Source organism: Chanodichthys erythropterus, chromosome 10, assembly GCF_024489055.1.
Source record: "Chanodichthys erythropterus isolate Z2021 chromosome 10, ASM2448905v1, whole genome shotgun sequence".
NCBI classification, from domain to species: Eukaryota; Metazoa; Chordata; class Actinopteri; order Cypriniformes; family Xenocyprididae; genus Chanodichthys; species Chanodichthys erythropterus.
The window spans coordinates 41,049,434-41,071,379 of record NC_090230.1 but is presented as its reverse complement, the minus strand read 5'-3'; the positions used below and the strand labels follow the sequence as shown (position 1 = coordinate 41,071,379).

At 35.0% G+C, this 21,946-nt stretch overlaps 1 protein-coding gene across 2 annotated transcripts in view; it reads left to right on the top strand.

Annotated features, from left to right (window-relative positions):
• Window positions 1-21,946, top strand: part of rxfp2a (relaxin family peptide receptor 2a) — a 52,307-nt gene that overhangs the window by 8,147 nt on the left and 22,214 nt on the right. The window contains exons 2-6 of one of the 2 annotated variants that reach the window (XM_067399211.1): window positions 10,215-10,370; window positions 10,562-10,639; window positions 14,208-14,313; window positions 14,956-15,027; window positions 21,702-21,773. In XM_067399211.1, coding sequence (XP_067255312.1) covers window positions 10,215-10,370; window positions 10,562-10,639; window positions 14,208-14,313; window positions 14,956-15,027; window positions 21,702-21,773 — 484 coding nt within the window. The remainder of the gene's footprint in view (window positions 1-10,214; window positions 10,371-10,561; window positions 10,640-14,207; window positions 14,314-14,955; window positions 15,028-21,701; window positions 21,774-21,946) is intronic. The other variant, XM_067399212.1, reaches the window with a different exon arrangement.

Genomic DNA, 21,946 nt, shown 5'->3' with positions numbered 1-21,946 from the left:
GTTCTCATAATTTAACGACTTTTTTCTTGTAATTTAATGACTTTATTCTCAACATTTTATCTTGACTTTTTTCTCGAAATTTAACAACATTTTTCTCGGAATTTAATGAATTTATTCTCAACATTTTATTTCAACTTTTTTCTCGAAATTCAACGAGTTTTTTCTCGAAATTTAACAACTTTAATTTTTATTTTTTTATTATTGCTTGGCCCTAATCCTCTTCCGTACTGATGTCTATGGAAGCTGCAACAATAACCCTTTCAGTTATATAATTTGACGAAGTGCTTTATTCATATCAGATACACATTGTGTATTAAACAATAAAGTTTACTCTATTCTTCTCCCAGTTCACCGCCACATACTTATATATATTTCTGTGAATATTTAATAAATCCAACAGCTCTGACTTGCCATGCAAACTCATTGCACGACAAAACACATTCACTTCCACATATTTTACAATCAGAATATATCATAAAATTCATGATATAGTTAACACATTTGTGAATATTTTGCAAAAAAAAGAAAAAGAAAAAACAATATAAACGCAATACCTAGGGGCCTACATGTCTGTCAGCTGCATGACGCGGAATTAAAACATTCTAAAATAATGGTCGCCTTAAACTCATGCTGATGGGGGCTCCGCGCCCCCAGAATATATAGATAAATTACAATATAGATTTAGTTTGCAATTTGGATTAATTTTATAACATCCCATGAGTCCTGATAAAAGCAATTTCTACTTCTGAAGTGCTTCTTTTTATAAAGAACACTTATTTCTCACATAATGCAGTGAAGCAGCCCCTGTTTAGAGTGAATTATTTATTCTCGAGCCATCGATATCAACCAATTCAGCACCACCGCCATGGACAGCACCTGGTAACGTCGCATTTAAGAAGATAAACCTTAAGCAACCTCCTAAGGGATAGTTCGGGGAACACACCTAGAAACGGTATATCTTCAGTTAAGGTCTACTTTTAGAGTCTTCGTAGCGCGCTAAGAGACAACGTTATCGGGAAATACAGTTTTGGGCTGTTATGCTACCATAAACAAATTGAGAGCTTTGTGTTAACAATGGTGGTGTTAATAATGGTGTCGTGGTGCTGCAGACTGCTATTATCACTGTATTATACTTCACTTTTCACTTATAGTCTATGTCCTTTGTCCTGCCTAGGCTTTGAATTGAGTGTTTTTCTTAGGATTGAAGATGCATTGAATGCATTTCAGCTATTATATGGACAGTGGATAATGATGTAGAAAACTATATTACTGATGGTTTGGTAGTATCTTATTCTGTTGCCCAGTAGGGTTGCCTGGCAACATTGCCTTAAAAATCCTATTTCCACTGTCATGAGCCTCTTTCCTGATGTTAGAGGCACATATTAGTTTGCGCCCCAGTGTTTCACGTGAGCCCTCCAGAGACCTACAAACCTCAATTGCACTAAACTAAAAACTAAATGCAAATCTAAAACATTTCCACAGTTTTACAGAGCATGGTTCTGCTCTGTATAGTGCCGTTTGTTATATTTGGTTTCCTTATCTGTGTCTCATGCAGTAGGCTCTCTCTTCTTCTCTATTTGAATGTGCTTCTGTAGCATCATTTTGGAAATAAAGTTGGGGGGAGTGAATGAACAGTGCTCTCTTCCACTCTCATTACACACAAATGAGGTGCCCTTGAGCAAGGCCCCTAACCCCCAAAAAATGCCTGTCCACTGCTCCAGGTGTGTGTTCATGGTGTGAGTGTGAGTGTGTGTTGTTCACTGCTGTGTGTGTGTACTATGTGTGAAATGCAGAGCACATATTCTGAGTATGGGAAACCATACTTGGCTACACGTCAGGTCACTTTCACTTTTTCAGCTGATTTAAAAACATTGTTGAGCTACACTGTGTGCAGAATTATTAGGCAAGTTTATTTTCTGATCATATTTTTTTTCCAAAGCAAATTTTACCAATTCCAATCCACATCAATCTTAATAACTACTATTAATATTGTTTTTAATAATTTATAAGTGATATATAATTGTTCATGAAGGCTGGAAATGAAAAATGCCTTATATTCTGGTGTGCATAATTATTAGGCAGGTTTTCTTTTACAGGCATAATGAGCCAAAAAAGAGATTTAAATTATTAAATACTCATGAGAAGGATGCAATACTAGAAATTGCAAAGTTAAAGCATGACCAAGGGACAGCAAAATGCTCATTGGGTCAGCGGGGTCATACAAAAACAGCTGGAGAAGAAAAGACACATGTTAACTGCAAAATAATTAAGAATTAAGGTGAAGAATTAAGTGTGAAACCATCAGGAACCCACCTGGAGTCTCCAGAAGTGCGAGGTGTCAGGATCTCAGAGACTTAGGTTAGCTAAAGAATCCTAAAAAATGACCCGCTCTTAATAAGAATCACAAGCTGAAGTGTTATAAAATACATGAAGACTGGGTTTTTATAGGCCTTATAGACAGACAACTTGAGAGTGACTCCTGTTTTTCTAGTAATTCCTGTAATTTCTAGTTCATTAAGTGAATTACACATAGTTACAAGTAATTATCATATGTCAATATGTATAAAGTCTCCTACAATAATTCCATGACTTTACATTTACAAAAAGATTTTTGCCATATTTTCCTCTAAAAATATCCTTGATCAGATAAATTTTCATGTGATGCAAATAACTTGTTTTCCTTATTTGACTTTTTTTTTTTTTTTTTTTTAAATATTTTAATAATGAAGCTTGCTAAATTTTGTTAAAGGGTAAGTTCACTCAAAAATTTAAATTCTGTCATTAATTACTAACCCTTGTGTCGTTTCATAGAGATCCAAAGCAACTACAAATCCAAGGTCCAGAAAGGTAGGAAAAAGACATCAGTAAAGTAGACTCTAGTGGCTTAAACTCAATTTTTGAAGCGATGTGAGTGCTTAGTTTTTGTTCATTAGGTCATTATTTACTCATGCTGTCCAAAAACTTTGTTGTAATTTTTTTCCATGGAGCACAATAGAAGTTTTTACATAGATTCTTCCCCATACAAGGACTGTCCAGTCTCCAAAATGGACAAAAAAGAAACAAAAATACCCCATAATAATAGTTTACACTCCTACTCATGCTTTTTTCCAAATCTTCTGAACGCATAATGATAACTTTTTATTCACTGTTAATCTTTACCCCTGCTGGAGCCTACAAATAAAAAATGATTTGCGCTGGGATGGAATTACTCAATTTCTGTTCTTTTCCTCACATAAAGCTATCATGCGGCTTTAGAAAAGTTATGTTCTACGGAAGAAAGAAAGTCAGGTAGCCCCTGTTATCTAGGCGAAGAATACCAGCACCGGTTCTGCTGATGATCAACATGACCTGACATAGTGTACATGCATTTCCATTGTTGTGGAGACAGAGTACACATTTTCATGCTGAATGCTGGTTTCTCATCCATCTCACACAGTTTTAACATTTAATTAGCATCTGCTTCAGTCCAATTTTTGATTTAAGGTCAGTCAGTTTCCTGACTGCTTAGAAATGTCTGAAAAGCACAATTGTGTTTTTTTCTAAGTGGTTAGTGTGTGTGAATCAGTAATCAAATTATTATAATTTTTTTCAACCTGACTTATGTACTCAGTATTAATTGATTTCAGTCAATAATTCTTTAATTATTTATTTTTGAATGTTCACAAAAACACAGAATACATTTTGAAACTGATGTCTGGATGTTCCACATCAGTAACAATATCTAAGCCCACAACCAGGCAATAAAAACATTTTTAATGTTACTGGTCAGGAGGTTTCTGTTTTTTTTTTCTTTTGATTTATTGATCTGGTATTTGCTACTTCAGCAGCTTTAGTAATCAGCGTTATCTAATGTACACTGCCTGCTGCATAGATGCCCATTAGTCAGCCAGATGGTTGTCATCATTTAATATGCTTGTTCTGGACATGCCTCTTTAATGAATTTGCAGCGATTATTCTGATTAGTGTCTAAAAATGAGCTAACTTGTTTGTTTGGACAAGTTTTTAAGTACTGATGTTCCCTGAGGGCCACATAAGGATTTCAGTAATTGTGTGAAAAACATGTAATCTTGGTTGCAGAAGAGCAAAACTAATTTTGAAGTCACAGATTGAATGTTTTTTTTTAATACTTTATTTTTGGTTTTCATAAACAGGGATCCATTGATAGCAGTGACAATAAGTTGTACTATTATACAGTACAGTCCAAAAGTTTGGAACCACTAAGATTTTTAATGTTTTTAAAAGAAGTTTCGTCTGCTCACCAAGGCTACATTTATTTAATTAAAAATACAGTAAAAAAACAGTAATATTGTGAAATATTATTACAATTTAAAATAACTGTACTATTTAAATATATTTGACAAAGTAATTTATTCCTGTGATGGCAAAGCTGAATTTTCAGCATCGTTACTCCAGTCTTCAGTGTCACATGATCCTTCAGAAATCATTCTAATATGCTGATCTGCTGCTCAAGAAACATTTATGATTATTTTTAATGTTGAAAACAGTTGTGTACTTTTTTTTTCAGGATTCCTTGATGAATAGAAAGTTCAAAAGAACAGCATTTATCTGAAATACAAAGCTTCTGTAGCATTATACACTACCGTTCAAAAGTTTGGGGTCAGTAAGAATTTTTATTTATTTATTTTTTTTAAAGAAATTAAATAAATGAATACTTTTATTCAGCAAGGATGCATTAAATCAATCAAAAGTGGCAGTAAAGACATTTATAATGTTACAAAAGATTAGATTTCAGATAAACACTGTTCTTTTGAACTTTCTATTCATCAAATAATCCTGAAAAAAAATATTGTACACAAATATTTTGTACAATTGTACACATTAAATGTTTCTTGAGCAGCAGATCAGCATATTAGAATGATTTCTGAAGGATCATGTGACACTGAAGACTGGAGTAATGATGCTGAAAATTCAGCTTTGCATCACAGGAATAAATTACTTTGTGAAATATATTCAAATAGAAAACAGTTATTTTAAATTGTAATAATATTTCACAATATTACTGTTTTTTACTGTATTTTTAATTAATGAATTAAAAATATGTAATAATAATGAATATTAAATACACACACATTGGGTTTCCATGTTTTATGAGGACTTTCCATAGGCATAATGATTTTTGTACTGTAAAACTGTACATTCTGTCCCCCTACACTAACCCTACCCCTAAACTAACCCATCACAGAAAACTTTCTGCTATTTTAGATAAAAAAAAAAAAAAAAAAAGATCTGTATGATTTATAAGCTTGTTTCCTCATGGGGACCCACAAATGTCCCCCACAAGGTCAAGATTTACTGGTATTACTATTCTTGTGGGGACATTTGGTCCCCACAACATAGGAAATACACACACACACACACATACACACGCGAACATATTTTCACTGACTTGCACTTTCTAACAAGGGATACAACATTCAGTCTGGTGTGTCATTCAATCTTTTCCAACTGGCTTATACATATTTGATAGAAAAAAACATGTTTTTTAGTTCTTGGTCGCCAAATATAGATTTAAACGAAGTCACAGACAGCCAGCACAAACAGAAACAGTCTACTAAAAAGACTAAAACAAAAGATAATATAAAAAATGGTAATATAATGGTTATATTGTGACTGGATGTGATGTTTCTCTTCCTCTGTGTTTAGCATTCAGACTCAAAGCTTAACAATAAGGACGGTCTACTGGCCTTGGGTCAGTGTGAGAGAGTTCTGGGTCAGTTGACTGAGCTGTTACTTGCCCTGTTGGCTCAGCACTATATCCACAGCAGCATATCTTTAATCTTGTACATTTATTTTATCCTGTGCTAACTTTCTTTGACATCTAGTTGCAAAATGTGCCTATTAACTTTTTAAGCTGGTCAGCCACTATTATTAATTATCTAACTGGCTGACATAAATGAGGTTTGAAATTGCAGAAATGACTAGTCTTGTTAGCATCAGCAGGAATTGGCTGAAAATTTCAAACCAAAAAGTAAGATCTTGCCATGTATGCTATCATTTTCCAGGATGATTTTATGAATTTATTGCTGTCTTGGAGTTTCCTGTATAATTATTACAAATATTGTCTTAGTGAAGAAAATGTAACATATGATGTAAAACTATATGTGTGGACAAAGATATATAAATAATCATTCTAGAATAGTTAAAAATTCAAATGAAGTCTGAACTACTGGCTGGTGGACAGAAAGATTTCTGTTGAGCCCTGGCGGCTAGAATAATTATATTGAAACACCTCTAAAACAACAGTATCAAAAATATTGTTCCATGTGGAGTTGTTTTTCATTACCAGAACTCTGGTACCTGTGGCATTATCTTCCTGACTTGAGGCTGTATGATGATGACTTGGTGTTTATAAGCTGGAAGCTTTATTAATTTAGCCTGCGCTCTAAGCATTTATACAGTTTTCAGAATGATAAAAACAGGGCAAATTGGAGCAGTAAATTTGTGGTTCAAGAAAAGAATCTAGTTATTTCAGACTTTTTTTTAATAATAATAATAAATGTCAGTAACCTATAAGAGTGTCTGAATTGTTGTATACAGGCCTTAAAAAGTCTTAATTCACCCTTGCACAAATTAAGGCATTTAGAAGGTTTTAAATCAGAGCAGAAAGTCTAAAATTCATAGTTTCAAAGTCATGGCATATAGCAAGTCAGGAATTATAGCAAGCATAGTTCAATTAGGACATTTAAGTAGTTTTTATAAACGTACCCCAGACAAAAGTATGTGTGCATCTTGAGACAAAACAATGGCACTGACATATTGTAAGAGATGTCAGTACAAGTTGCTTTCAGTTAAAACTCTCAAACATGCATTTTAGTTTAGGACTAGCTTAAGCCTAGTCTGTGAAACTGGGGTAAATGTTGCATGTGAAATAATTTAAAGGGTTAGTTCACCCAATATTGAAAATTCAGTCATTAATTACAAACCCTCATGTCATTACACATCTGTAAGACCTTCGTTCCTCTTCAGAACACAAATTAAGATCTTTTTTCATAAAATCCGATGGCTCAGTGAGGCATCCATTGCCTCATTTCCTTTTTCAATGCCCAGAAAGAATGACAGAAATGACAGAATTTTAATTTTTGGGTGAACTAGCCCTTTAATATCTTCCTCAGTATTGTTGTCCTGTTTTCCATTTCCAATACAAATACCTAATGGTACATATTAGAAACTTTTTAAAGGTTACCATCCCAGTAACAGCTTTTGTACCTTTTTTTTCTGAGAGTGTAGTGAGAATTGGTCCCCAAACTAAACTTACCAATTAATATTTAGATGTAAAATGACATAATATATGAAGTCTTGTTTTATATGAAACTGATCAAAATGAAGTGAGTTTATGATTAAAACAATCTGTCATTGGGCTCAGAAGTCTTTATAACTCATTGACATATTTATTCTTGTCTTAGTCATAAATGCACTTAATTTTGTAAAATTTTTCGAGATTTCATTTTACATTTGCATCTACTGTAAATGTATCTTGATTTAAAGATTTTTATTTTACTAATATGTGCACTTTTGATACCATTACTGTATGCACGTCTGAAGTACTAATATGCACTCTTTAGGTACAAATGTGTATCTTTTGAAAGGGTACTGCCCCAGTTACAACTTTTGTACCCTTTTTTTTCTGAGTGTGTTAACTAGTTACTTATTAGCTTGCATATTTCTAGCATATTTGCAGTTTATTAGAACTTATAAAGCACATATTAAGCTACGTTTACACGTGGGCGGCTTACATAAACGGACATTTCAACCTCTCCGGTTTCAAAAATAACATCTTGCACACGTCAGTTTTCAGAAAAGTGTTCATTTACACGTACCCGTGTATATATGACGTCAAGAGTGTAACGAGCAGCTCAAGCCCACGTAAGCCAATCAGAATCCCGAATTCCTCTTGAAGTGATTCGAAGTTGTTGCAAAATTGCTGATCTCCGAGCACTCATTCGTCTCTGCTCCTCCACATAATGGAGCAGCTGTATTTGCAAATGCAAACACACGAGAAGAGTTTGCACCAACATAAATGCGACTGCTACTCTAAACGCTTCCATGATCACATGTAAACATAGGTGTGAGATCTGGCGCATACTGTGACGGTGGCTGCCTAAACACCCGTTTGTCTCAGTTTACATGCTAACGTGCAAACGAAGATCTTCAAAATCTCCACTCTGGCCGGAGTTTTTAGAAAGACTGGTTCTCAGAGGCAAAATCTCCGTTTGCGTGTAAACGAAGGGCGCAAACAGTGGGAAGTCTCCGTTTTTCAAAATAACCATGTATGTGTAAACGGGGCCTTAATGCCTTAATCTGCATGACCATATTCTATATCCCTTAATTAAAGGTGGGATCAGCAGATTTTGGACATTATTGATATTTGAAATCAACCCAAACAAACCCACCGCTCTCTTCATTGCTCCACCTCCAAAAGTCACACTCCAATTCTAACCACCCTGCTCCGAGTTGGTCTCAAACCCTGGCCTGATTGCTGCTGTCATGTGAGGCGAGTGCACTAACAGTGATGCTAAACACTGCATTCTCTTGCTGTCGTCAGTGTGCAGTGTTTACCTGCACAACTCTCAGCTGGCCTCTGCTACGCAAGCATTTTTTAGAGTGGATGTCTGTTTATCAAAGCTGATGTGCAACAAAATGCTTCACGAAAAATAAAGCGCAGTTGATGAACGAACGACAAGGAAGCACAAAAAAAGAACGTACAGTACACAAGAGTTAATACAAAGTGTTTTTTTGTTAGTCACCAACAGCACAGCAGCTCCAGACAATCAAAACCCAGTATTACTCACATGTGAAGCCGAATGAAAGCAGCCTCTGCATCTGTTTTCAGGCCTTCCCGCTTAGCTCTCTCCAGCTCTGGAATTCGCTTTTCTAATATAAACGCGTGTCCTAAATCGCTTGCCCACTCATAAACCTTCATTCCAGTGATATTCTTTTGAGCTTTTGTGTTCCCCAAACTAAAGTGTGACCTCTTGATTTAAAAATCTTTAGACTATTGCACTGGAAACAAGACAACAATGCTTAGGAAGAGTTATGAAGTTATTTCTATATTACAGATTTTGAAAATTCATTCAGATATGTATTACAAAGTAATGGATATTTGTTGGAAGTTGTTTTTTTTCCCCTTCAAACTCTGAAGTGTTGCTAATACAACTCATTGTGTTTTTCCCTAGGTATTTACAGTTAGAGAACATATTGACGTAATGTGTTCCCTTAAATTCAGACAGTGTTTCCTTAAATTTTCTTTATTTGGTCTTAAAAGTCTTAAATTTACCTTCACAAAAACCTGCTGTTTACCCCCTTTCTGTAATTTTTTTTAATGCATAAGGAAACGTTATGGTGCGGAATAGACCACATATTTCAGTTATAGTCTTATACAGAAGTTATATAAGACTAACCAGCTATAACTAGCACTGGTTGTTGAATAAACCAAAAATATAAAATATATTTGTGCTAAGCTGCAAATACCCTGACATCTTTTGTCATTTCAGTGGCTTATTAAATTGTATTATTCACCAGCGCCCAATGTGACATATAGACATTGTGACATATAGCTGCAGACTGAGCAGCGTATTTCTTGTATATAAGTCTGTTAGAGACAAGGACATGTGATAAAGTGTTGGGAGAGCCACCCACCCTCACAATTTATCACAAATCCACTTTGTGATGAGTGTCAATGAGAGCCAATAAGAAAAAACACAAACGAGAATTTATTATGCAAAATTAAGCTGTTAGAGTGTTATTTTTTATTGCGAAAAAGCAGAATGTTTAACTTGTATATTCTGGCCTGATGCCTTTCTTTGTCATGTCAGATGGAAAGAAGAATAATTGCGTCATATTTTCCGATTACCAAATACAGCATTGTCGCCATGCGCTATTAGTGCGTGCTTTAGGTATGTTTTTACTGTAGCATCTGTAGCCGTAATTGTGCATGGTTAGGATTGTAAAATTAATATGCAAAAGATACACTCTCCAAATCTTTAGTTTACATCAAAGGTCAAACTCAATCGAACTCTGCTGTATTTTATCAGCGTTTGCTTGTGCTTTCCCATCTACCACTGCTGGAGGGCTTCCAATCATCTAATTTGCCCTGATGGAACCACAAATTACTGTGGTGATTTAAAGAGCTTTTCATCAATGTCCTTTTTGTACTTTCATAACTTTTCCTTCTCTTCCTTCTGCCATCTTCTCAGTGCTGCAAGCAGCATCCATGATGGCTAGCAGGGCGGTGACAGAAGGCTGCCCTCTTGGCCAGTTTCCCTGTGGGAACATGAGTGTGTGTTTGCCCCAGGTCCTTCAGTGTAATGGCCACAAGGACTGCAAGAATGGAGCAGATGAGGAACACTGTGGTGAGGCCATATATATCTACCTTTTTCATATTGCTGACTGCACAAAATTTAGTAGATGCACTTAAAGCTGTTCTCAATTCAGTTTTTCTGTCCATGGAGAAATCCTGACATTTATATTTATATCTTTAAAGTTTCATCTTAGATTTTTACATTGACTTTCTTATACAAAGACTTGCTTTTACTTTCTGCAGGGGACAACAGCGGATGGGCGGATATTTTTGATCGCACCATTAAAAAGGCAGAGCCACAGGACCTTCCTAATGACTGCTGTATGTGCCTCAGTCTTGATCTGATTTCCTTTGGAAGAGACACAGGAATACATAGATTAGCATAAGTGTTTTAAAAAAAAAAAAAAACAAGTCCAAAATGCTGCTGCAATTTTCATGTAAGGCCAGACTCAGATTTTCCGAGTCTGATGAATTTACATCCTTAGCCTTCAATAGTCTACTTGGCACTTCTTAAGCCAGAAATGCTATAGGCTGCGTTTTACTGTAATGCGTCGTAAATCTGCATGGGTTTTACAATCTTGTAGAAGCACCTGGTTTGAAATTGATTTGCTTTCAAAGTCCAGATACCAGGAACTTCGTATTAATCTGAAAAATTGGGTTGGGGGAACATTATAAACTTTTATGAATATGGATCATGAATGTTCATTTTTTGACACTTGCCTAGTTATCGTCCTCACTGATTTGCTGAGAGGCAGGTAAGTGGGCATGAACCATAGTTGAATTATTGCTTATCTGTTTGGTTTACTGACAGCACTGGTTAGCAGATATTTGGTCTTAAGGTTGTCCTTTTATCCAGACTTTTTTACTTCTTTTTTTCTTGAAATTGCTATGACTTTTGAAGACTGCAGATTAAATACAATTTAAACATTGTCTTACATATTTATTTAATAAACACACAAGTAGTATCACTAATACTGTGTAACTAGATAATATTTATGACATTTTTATGCATTCCTTCCCTGAGGATTTATTTTCTTCCATTTTGTCTCCTACAAGCTTAATGGAATTTTGTTGAAATAATAGCTAAATCAATGTGAAATGTTATACAAAATGTATATCTTATAGGTGTAATATTAGGGAACACATACTCACTATTAACTAGTTGCTTATCAACATGCATATTACTAGCATATTGCCTGTTTATTAGTACTAACAGTATAAAGCACATATTAAAGGTGCCCTAGATTCAAAAATTTAATTTACCTCGGCATAGTTGAATAACAAGAGTTCAGTACATGGAAATGACATACAGTGAGTCTCAAACTCCATTGTTTCCTCCTTCTTATATAAATCTAATTTGTTTAAAAGACCTCAGAAGAACAGGCGAATCTCAACATAACACCGACAGTTACGTAACAGTCGGGGAGTACGCCCCCAATATTTGCATATGCCAGCCCATGTTCCCAACATTATGAAAGGCATTAGACAAGGTCATTTTTAAACACTTGCAGTCTGCAGTCACTATTGCAATGCATAAACACAACTTCATTCTTTATAAATCTCTCCAACAGTGTAGCATTAGCCGTTAGCCACGGAGCACAGCCTCAAACTCATTGCAGAATCAATGTAAATATCAAAATAAACACTGTACTTACGCGATTAGACATGCTGCATGACGAACACTTTGTAAAGATCCATTTTAAGGGTTATATTTGCTGTTTGAACTTTTTTTTATGTTGTTTAAGGCAAGCGCGAGCTCTTGGGGCGTGGAGCACCAGATTTAAAGGGGCCACACACCCTGAATCGGCTCCTTTATAATGATTCCCCAAAATAGGCAGTTAAAAAATTTAATTAAAAAAAATCTATGGGGTATTTTGAGCTGAAATTTCACAGACACATTCAGGGGACACCTTAGACTTATATTACATCTTTTAAAAAAAAGGTCTAGGGCACCTTTAATACATTTACATTTAGTCATTTAGCAGACGCTTTTCTCTAAAGTGACTTACAAATGAGAATAGTAGAAGCAATCAAATCAACATGAGTACAACAGTATGTAATTGCTGTGTCAAGTCAGTTTCATCAGTGAAGTGCTCGTAGCAAAGTTTTTTTTTCTTTTCTTTTCTTTTCTTTTCTTTATACACAAATAGATGGAGAAATAGAAATCGAAAAAAAGAAAAGTGAAATGTAAGTAAGTGCTAAAAGTAAGTGCTACTATTACTGGGTTAAGTGTTGACATGTCTTTAGCAGTTTTTTGAAAATGGCTAAAGACTACTCGGATAGAGCGTGGTTAGTAATTCCACCAGCCAGAAACAGACCCGGAGAAGGTCCGTTAGAGTGATTTTGTGCCCCTTTGGGATATAATGTAACCACAGTAATCAGCAGTAATTAGGAGTTTATTAAGGGAAAACTCCTAGTGAATATGTGTTCCCTAATCTAGAGTGTTACCATGCTTTTTTTTTTTTTTTTTTTTTTTTTACATTTTTTACACGTTTTTAGTGTAATGTTGCTGTCTGAAAACAAAAAAGGTTTGCAATTTACAAAGCACAAAGTCCAGTCCAAAAGGAGTTATTCTCTATATTACACTCTAAAAAATGCTGGGTTAAAAACAACCCAAGTTGGGTTGAAAATGGACAAACCCAGCGATTGGGTTGTTTTAACCCAGCAGTTGGGTTAAATGTTTGCCCAACCTGCTGGGTAGTTTTACTTAACTCAACTATTGTTTAAAAATGACAGTATTGCTTACTTAAAATGAACCCAAAACATCTTGAAAATTAACATTTATTAATATGTTTAATAAATTAACATTTTAATTTCATTTTAGATTAATTTTAAGTCAGCCATATAGTCATTTTCAAACAATAGTTGGGTTAAATAAAACTACCCAGCAGGTTGGGCAAACATTTAACCCAACAGTTGGGTTAAAACAACCCAATCGCTTTTAGAGTGTAGTAAACACTGTTCCTGAAATGCCTCAGTTGTAGTCTTCAGTTTTCTTTCAGGAACATACATGTCACAGTATCCCTCATTTAATTAATTCCTGCCTAAATACACAAAAAGGGGAGGGTGAGGCCTTTGTCCAGTACAAAGTATTACTTAGTTGCTATGTTTATGCAACAGGCCCCTGGTTAAATTGAGATGCTGTTTTTCCACTCCTGCACAAGTAGTGCTTGCAAAGGTGGTTTGGGTTGATCAGCTTGTTCTTCTTGTCTGGGGAGAACTCGGACTTGAACTGATTTGGCAAAACTAATGCCACAGTTAATGTAGTTACAGTAGTGTTTACTGTTTACAGTACCTCAGGAGCTGATACTCGCTGATTATGGTAAGGGGAATTATTACTCTAAGTCCAATCACAAAAGACTGGGGCCAGCTGACCAATCAGAGCAGACTGTTTTTCAGAAGGTGAGTTTTAAAGAATCCAAAAACTGGTGCTGCAACAATGTAAATTACAATCAAAAATAATTGTTTAAACATTAAATGATCATGTAACCATATAGTAAACTCCATAATCCAAACTATGAATGTGTAAATGAGCATAAATGACCAATAGTAGCCCTTAAAAAAAAGAAAGAAAAAAAGGAATATTTAAAAGAGCAAAGGGACAGGAAAAGAGATCAATGACAAGAAATAGGACAAAAGGGAGTAAAACAATATTTTTCTTAGTGTAGGTCTAATATGAACAGCAAAAAATGCATTAATGTAAATCATCAAATACTGGAATACAGGAATACTCCTGAACTTAGAACATCACAATAGTAAGTAAACCAAAAGCACAACAAAAATGCAACAAATCTTTGGTTATTTTTACAGCTTTATGTATTAGATCGAATAATGTTGTATTACTTTAATAACTGAGTTTACAGTGTGTGTTTATGTTGATCTTGTGCAGTTCTGAAGCAGTACCCGGAGAGCTGTGATTGCATTAAGACAGAGGTGGAATGTGTGGATGTGAACCTGCATGTTGTACCCGTCTTCTCCTCCAATGTGACTTGGTTGTAAGTACATCAAACTGGGAGCTAACTACTGCAGAGCTTTACTCCTTTGCTCCCACTAGAGGTTATTAATCTGTAGTTGGAGAAGAGAAGTACAGATTTTACATCAGTGAGACATAAAGCTTTAAAGCACTGAGTAATGAAGCTTAAGGAGATAAAGAGCTTCTTTGGACTGAGCAATTACTGAAAGAAAGAATAATTATGCACAGTGCTTGAAAGGCGGGGGTTTGCTTTGTTATTATGTTTTGGTTGTTCTGCATGAGTTATAATTGTGCTTTTGATACTTTTATTGTGATCTGGACTCTGAAGAGATATTGAGATATACAGGGTGGAATTTAAAGATAATTTATGACTAAGGATTCTGGAGATGATCTTTTGGATTCTGGGGATGTTTTTGGAAAATGAAAAAAAGAAGTCCATGAATTTGAGTCTGTGAATGAGTTATGAGAGGACAGAGTTGAGAGGAGGATTTTCAGTAACTAATTACTTACATATTGGTCCACACACAAAAATATCATATAACTTTAGGAAATTACATGGAATATAAAACAACATTATTATGACAGAATTTTTTTGATGAACTAATGTGAATGTTCTGATAGTAATGCGGTGTTGTTTGTAATTCAATGCTTTATAATTGTACAGGTCTCTGAAGAACAATAGGATTAGGAATTTGGATGATCACATCTTCTCCAAATATACACAACTGCAGAGACTGTGAGTATCAGTTAATCAAGTGTGAAAGTGTACTATGATAAATAACCAGTATCATCCATTGATGAAAAAGACAAGTCAGATAATCAGTTCAAATTATACTGAAATGCTTCTGTTTTTCACTGGTTTCTGCAATAAGAAGAAAAGAACAGAAACACGAGCATTCCTGTTGAATTAACGTCATCTATACTTAAAATTAAAACTTGTTGGGCCTTTGCATTTGCTTAAAGTCTTCAGCCAATGTCTTTTGAGCATTCTACAGTTTTCCACTCGCTGTGTATCGCCAGTTCTTGTTGACACCTAAATTTATGGATGCTGTGAAATTTCCAATATCCGATGAACCAAAATTTCTCAGTACTGAGAACTTTAGGCCATGCCTCAAACCCTGTTTCTCTGAGGGAGATGAGTGCAATATCTCACCCTTCTGCTGGCCATCCGTAAAATTCTTTTACGGATTCTTTTTAAAAGTATTTTAGGCCATTGGCCAGTGCAGCAAGGAAGCATTCCTCCTGCCTCCGTATACTGTTCAGGCGTAAATCTTCATTCATGATGCAGATTGTTCTGAGCTGATGAGCTATAAATTTAGACCGGTGAAGTTTATCTTTTCTGATTTTTTTTTTTTTTTTTTTGCAGTTTTGCCTCTTATGTAAATTTGAAGAATGTTTAGGGATTTTACTGGAAAGAAAGACGAAGAAGTTTTTCCCCCCTGTACCAGCAGTAAGTTTAAGTCAGAGTAACTATAAAATGAGAGCTTTACACATTTTATACTTTATAATGCTTGATTAAAAAAAACTTCATTAGTTCTTCATATGAGAGAAACTTGAAAATTAAATTCCAGTCATGAGAGAGCTTCATTATGGTTTCAGTTAAAATGTAATTGATATAATAGGCTGCCATATCTCGACTGGAAAGTCACTAACCCTCTAACGCACACATTATGATAAATTTATAGAAAAAAAATATTTGACTCTTTTTCTTTTCTTAGAATGGCTTAACTTGAAGTGCTGTAAAAAAAATGGAGAAAAATATTATTTTAAGGTACTTTATGATATGTTGCCATATGGCAACAACGCGCAATAGTGGAAATAACTTAGAATAAGTGTAAGTGTATATAGTTAATATTTTCCCTCAGAAATGTTGTTTTTTATTGAATCAATTGGTGCTATTATAATCTTTAGCAGTTATTAAAAAAACCTCTTATATATATCTTGTGCTTTTATTTATTACATTCTATTTTGCTGGATAATACTTCATATTCTTTGAATTTCATTATGTTTTTCGTGAATAATATTTAAATTGCAAATGCAGACAGTTAAAAACAAATATAATACTGTTTATCATGTATCATAAAACATTGACATAAAACCAAAATCATTGCAGTTCATGAAAATTCAATATTATGCTATCTTATGAGAGGAAGGTTATAAACATGAACCCCCCCATAATCCTTGAAACGTCACCTTTTTTCTATACGAAACTTCAAAAAGCATTTTTTTTCAGAGGTGAGACACATGTACACATCACATTTGGTGCACTTCACCCTAACAATACACTTACAGCCACTTGCACCTGCCTTTCTGAGACCTCATGGTAGGCCAGTGGTTGGTCTGGTCCAGTAGTGCTGGCTGTGGTGGCAGATCTCTGATGTGATTTAATGCATAATACAAATGCCATGGCAGTCCTTAACATACAACTAATCAACATTATATCACTAGCATTAATGTTTTTATTGTTACAGCTTAACAGACTGCAGCTGGCCTTTGCTAGCTAGCTAAACTATTACAATAATGTCATTCCATTGTTGCACAGTGTTGCCATATGGCAACACAGACATCTTATCGATTTACCAAAAACTAATTTCATAAAAACTTTTTTGAGTGCTGAATATGTCATCATAACTTACCTGAGATGATGTTAACAATTTATTTGTGAATGTGACATGGGCAGGTCCTTGTTTGTTACTGACGTTTTAGTTTGCTTTCAGCAACTACCGACAAGAGACGGCAGTCTGTCAGAAATCACGCAGCACGCAAAAATATTGCATGTCATGTGACTTAACCAAAGCACATCATTGGCTAAACTAAGGTCTTCTCTTATCAACAACAACAACAACAACAAAAAAAAAAAAACGAGAAAGTTCTCTTAAAGAGACAATGGCAAGGAAATGAACACAAAGAGTATGTTGCCATATGGCAACACTATGCGGTAGAGGGCTAACAAGTTTGCATAATTGATTTTTGTGCATACTTTCTTTTCAAATAAATGTCAATGGTGTGTCAAGCTGATTTAATCATACTGCTCTGTATATTGGCTGTAGTGAACATGCAATGATTTTTTTTTGTTGTGAAGTTTATGATTTAACTTGTGTACTACACCATGCGAATAATGCGTTTGTTATACTTTGTGAGATAATATGCACTGTGTGAGATATGTACCCATCAATGTGGTTGTTTTCACTTTATTTTGGCTCGACATGAATGATTATTTGATGATGAGATGTTTGATTGTGTAGTAAATGTTGGTTAGGCGTCTGATCAATTGTGCCCTGTCAGAAATAAAGAGAAGAGACACAACTAGCTTTAGACTATGCCAAGAACTGAGAAGAGTCTTTATATCCACCCTATCTAACAGTTGGAATGGGCCTGCACAGTGCATCTACACAAAACAGGGCTTAAGTCCCATAGTTAGATGTCAAGCGAGTGAAAATGAATTGAGTGAGAATTGAGTACTGTCTCAGCCAGACATTAAAATAAATGGTAAAATAAATAAATATGTTTGATCTCTGCCAGGCAGAAGGGCACATTTAATTTTGGCACAGTCTGTCAATTCAGAATTTTGTTTGATATTATTGTGTGTGTCGATGAAATATTTTTTGGGGGATTTTTTGAAACGCATAATTCCAAACAGACATTAATGTTTTGTGCATAACTTCATAACTTTGTCTTGAACATCCTGTTTTATTTTTTTCACTTGATATTGGAAAAACTTGAGGTAATGAGAATAAAATACCCCTAAAGCCCCAGACTAATGCATTTTTTAGAAGGCCATAAAAGGGACAGTGAAGGGCTGTTACGACTGTCTGTGGAAATGTAAGCACTCTAAATGACAGATGTCCTATTTGTTTAGCGTTTTAGCGAAACAGCTCGCACCTTCCACCAAAGCATTTTTGTCTTTATGTACACAATAATAATCTTTTACATTGTAATCCTTTTATGTTTACGTTTGTCTGCTGCTGCGCATCCCTGTGTGTGTAATAAGCAGAATGTACGCACGTTTTGCACCCGCATATAGGCGCATATTACCAGCGTGCTCTTTAAATAACAAACAAATATTGTGTCTATTTCAGTATATTTCAGTTGCCTCAAAATAGTAACGTGCCAGCAATGTGCCTGAACACACTTTGTTTTCAGACCAGCGCGCCAATGGGCCCAACTGGATGAAACTAGCAAAAAACACTTGCGTTGCGCTTGGCACACAGACCCAGATGGTTCGTTTTCATTATGACCAATGCAATCTACCAAAATTGGCGCAACTATTGCAGACATATCAAGCACAAAAAATACATGATTTTTTGGGCATTAAATAATTGCACAAAAATACCTGTAAACTTATTACTGCAAACCTTAGTAAACTGTGTTGCATGATTTTTTTATTTAAATGCTTATCCGATACATTTTGAATCTGAAAGGGAAACTCCTACAAATTCATATGCAATAAGGTCAGCCACAAAAGTAACTGTTCGTATCTTTTCATCAAAAAAAAGACATGTAGTTCTCATGTTGTTCACTATAGCAGCCATTATAAAAATCCCGACAGTATTTTTTGAATGCCAAAAAAGAGTTTGCATTAAAACTAGCTGTTGGCCCATAGGTTCTCAAATTATTTGGACACTTTTGGAGAATTAATATTATAATTAGAAGCACTTAATTTGTATGAATGTTATTGTATTATATTAAAAAATATCAAACAAAGTGGCTTCTGAAAACAAAAGTATGAAGTCATTGAGAGCATTCCTACAACGAATGTGGTCTTGTAATCGTGGTAACCCATTTTCTTTTATTGGAGTAAGTTCATAAACGGCTTAAGCATAAACCGGTCGGAACAGGTAGGTTTTTTGCCTCTTACCCCGTTTCCGCACGGCATGTACTGTAAACGCATTAACCTGTTTTCTGTCGGCTTATTGAAGTGTGCATGTGTGATACGTGACAGAAACGCATCCTTAGTGCAGATTTTAATGCATCCAGACAGAGCGAGCGTTTTGCAGGAAAGAAAGAAGGAAATATCACAAACATGGACTCATATCGTGCAACAGAAGTAGAAGTGGTTCAGTCAAAACGCTGCATTTGTATTTTTGACATCTCTACAGGGAAATAACCCATTTTTTAAATCAAGTTTTGTAAACGCGGTTTACTTGCGTGGTCATTGATATATTGATGTACAAAGTCATTTTGAAGTTTACGGTGTTGTTCACATGTGTAGTTCTTTACATTATTGACTATGAAGACATTCCACTAACTTTTGAAAACCCTAAATTGTCCAGATACTTTTGTTTTAAAATTGTGAGCTCAGAGAAAGCTCATTCTTTCTCAGTTATGTGCAGTTCTTCCTAGCATGCAATGATTGCTTCCCATCACTATATTCCCTTTCGTCTCATTGAAAGTGCATGGTGATGGCTGATAATGTTTGCAGGTAAGAGCTTCAGAGCTCTGCAAATCTCACCGGGTCAGTGTGTCCCTCACAGACTGGAGGAAACTTCTGAATTGAGAGCATGCGTTTGATCTCATTTTACATGAATTGCACATTAATTTTTATGCTCTTTTGCACCCTTGAAATGATGAGATTATCATCATTCTTCCAAATTAAAGTAGTAATATTTGGAAAAGAGGCCATTTATTGAATTATGTTCAAAATCTTAGAGTTTCTGCTACCCATTCAAACGTATTTATATGCATTGAATGTACAACACATTGTTTAAAATAAAGAAAGCCAGTTTCAGTTCTATCTAATGCATTTTGATTTTTGAGTTTTTGCCTATTGCAGGACATACAGCTTCATATTTATGGTCAAATATTGTCAAATACAGCACATATTTATGGTATGAGTGAATCTGGCAGCAGCTGGAATGGCAATTAATTGCCAGATTATTTATTTACTGACAGCCAATGTATTCCTCAGTCTTTGTTGCAAATTGCACTCTTATGCTTTGAATCCAATGCCATGGAATTGTCCCCCCAAAAATGCCCAACATAATGTACTGTAAACTTTACAATTAAAAAAACTTTAAAACTGCAAACCACAGAATGTCTTGTTCACACTAGCCCCAGGTAGACATAATTTACCCTCCATCCTCACAGGCGGCAGTTCAGCTTTTACAGTTTTACAACTGGAGCTACATGTGCAAAACTCTAACTAAAGTCTGCACTACCAACAGTCACCTGAGCTAAACAGTTCACATCACCTGCAAAACTCATTCCAAGCAACAAAAATCTTAACACATGGCTCAAAACAGGCTCAGTGCAGCCAAACACTAGTATGCACAACCCTCACTGAGATAACACACACTGTCACTCAGAACCAAGGGCGTAGATTTGGTTTCAAAATTGGGGGGGGTTGAACGTTGGTATGCTGTCTGCTATTTATTTATTTTTTTAATTAAAAAAATAATCTGTTTTGTGTGTAACGTTTATTGGATAATTTATTTTCTATCTATCTATCTATCTATCTATCTATCTATCTATCTATCTATCTATCTATCTATCTATCTATCTATCTATCTATCTATCTATCTATCTATCTATCTATCTATCTATCTATCATAACTTCATGAAATTTATGTATAATCATTCATCAAATTCTAACATAACTGTGATTCTAAAAAGAAAGAAATTATGTTAAATATTGAATATTCTTTTTAACGTCTCTCTTTGACCAGCAGTTTAATATAGTCGGCTGGGCAGCGGTTCTCTTCATTTTTTGAGCTGTCTCATTCAAACAGTAGAGCGCCACTCGCATTGTTTTGGTGAAAGTGTGACGCGCATTGGGGGTCTTGGGATATCCTTCTTTTTGAAAGAAGGATTTATTACATTTATTTTCAACAGTATTTTCAAGATGAGATGTACTGTAGTTCTGTATTAATGAAATAAATTAACAGACAACATGTGGGTATGATGCCGAAGCTTGTTCTCTTTCTCTAGCTTATTATGAGATTATGCTCCATCCCTGTAAGTAAACAGGTAGAGATACAAGTAAATGCTGCTTGCTTTCTGTCTCACACATGTGCACAATTATTATTAGTGACTTTCACTCAATGTTCTAATACTTTATGGCCTTGTTTTCCATAAAGAGATGACTATACTTAAATCATTAAGGGCCTGACAAAAGGAAAGTTATGTCTGTTTGATGACAGGTAAACAATTTAATAGTCTCAGTCCACCCAATGTTGAAACATTGTAAATGAGGCTTATAAAAATTAGGTTTTAATTGACTTAAAGTGTATTTATTAGGTAATTTTTTTATAATGGAAGCTCTAGTGAACAGCATGAGAACTACATTATGATGAGTGCAAATACAAAGTTGTGGTTAAAATGTTCACAAAGCAACTTTTTAGGCTGAAAAGACGTCCAAATTAACACAGCCGAATAATAGCATCCATAAATATTTTCTTTCTTTTTGAACAGGTTTCTTCAGAACAACATTATTCAGATGGTCTCAAGCCATGCCTTCAGTGGACTGTTCACTCTAGAAAAATTGTGAGTACTTTTCTTATCTTTCACTTTTTTAAAAAGTTGATAAATAATAATTCTGTTTTGGTTTTACTGCAATTTAAAACTTTTATTAGCGTCTGCTCCTTCATAAAAAGCCAGTGAGAGAGTGTGTGGTCATGGAAGAGGTGTTCAGACCTAGAGATGAGAAATGACAGTCT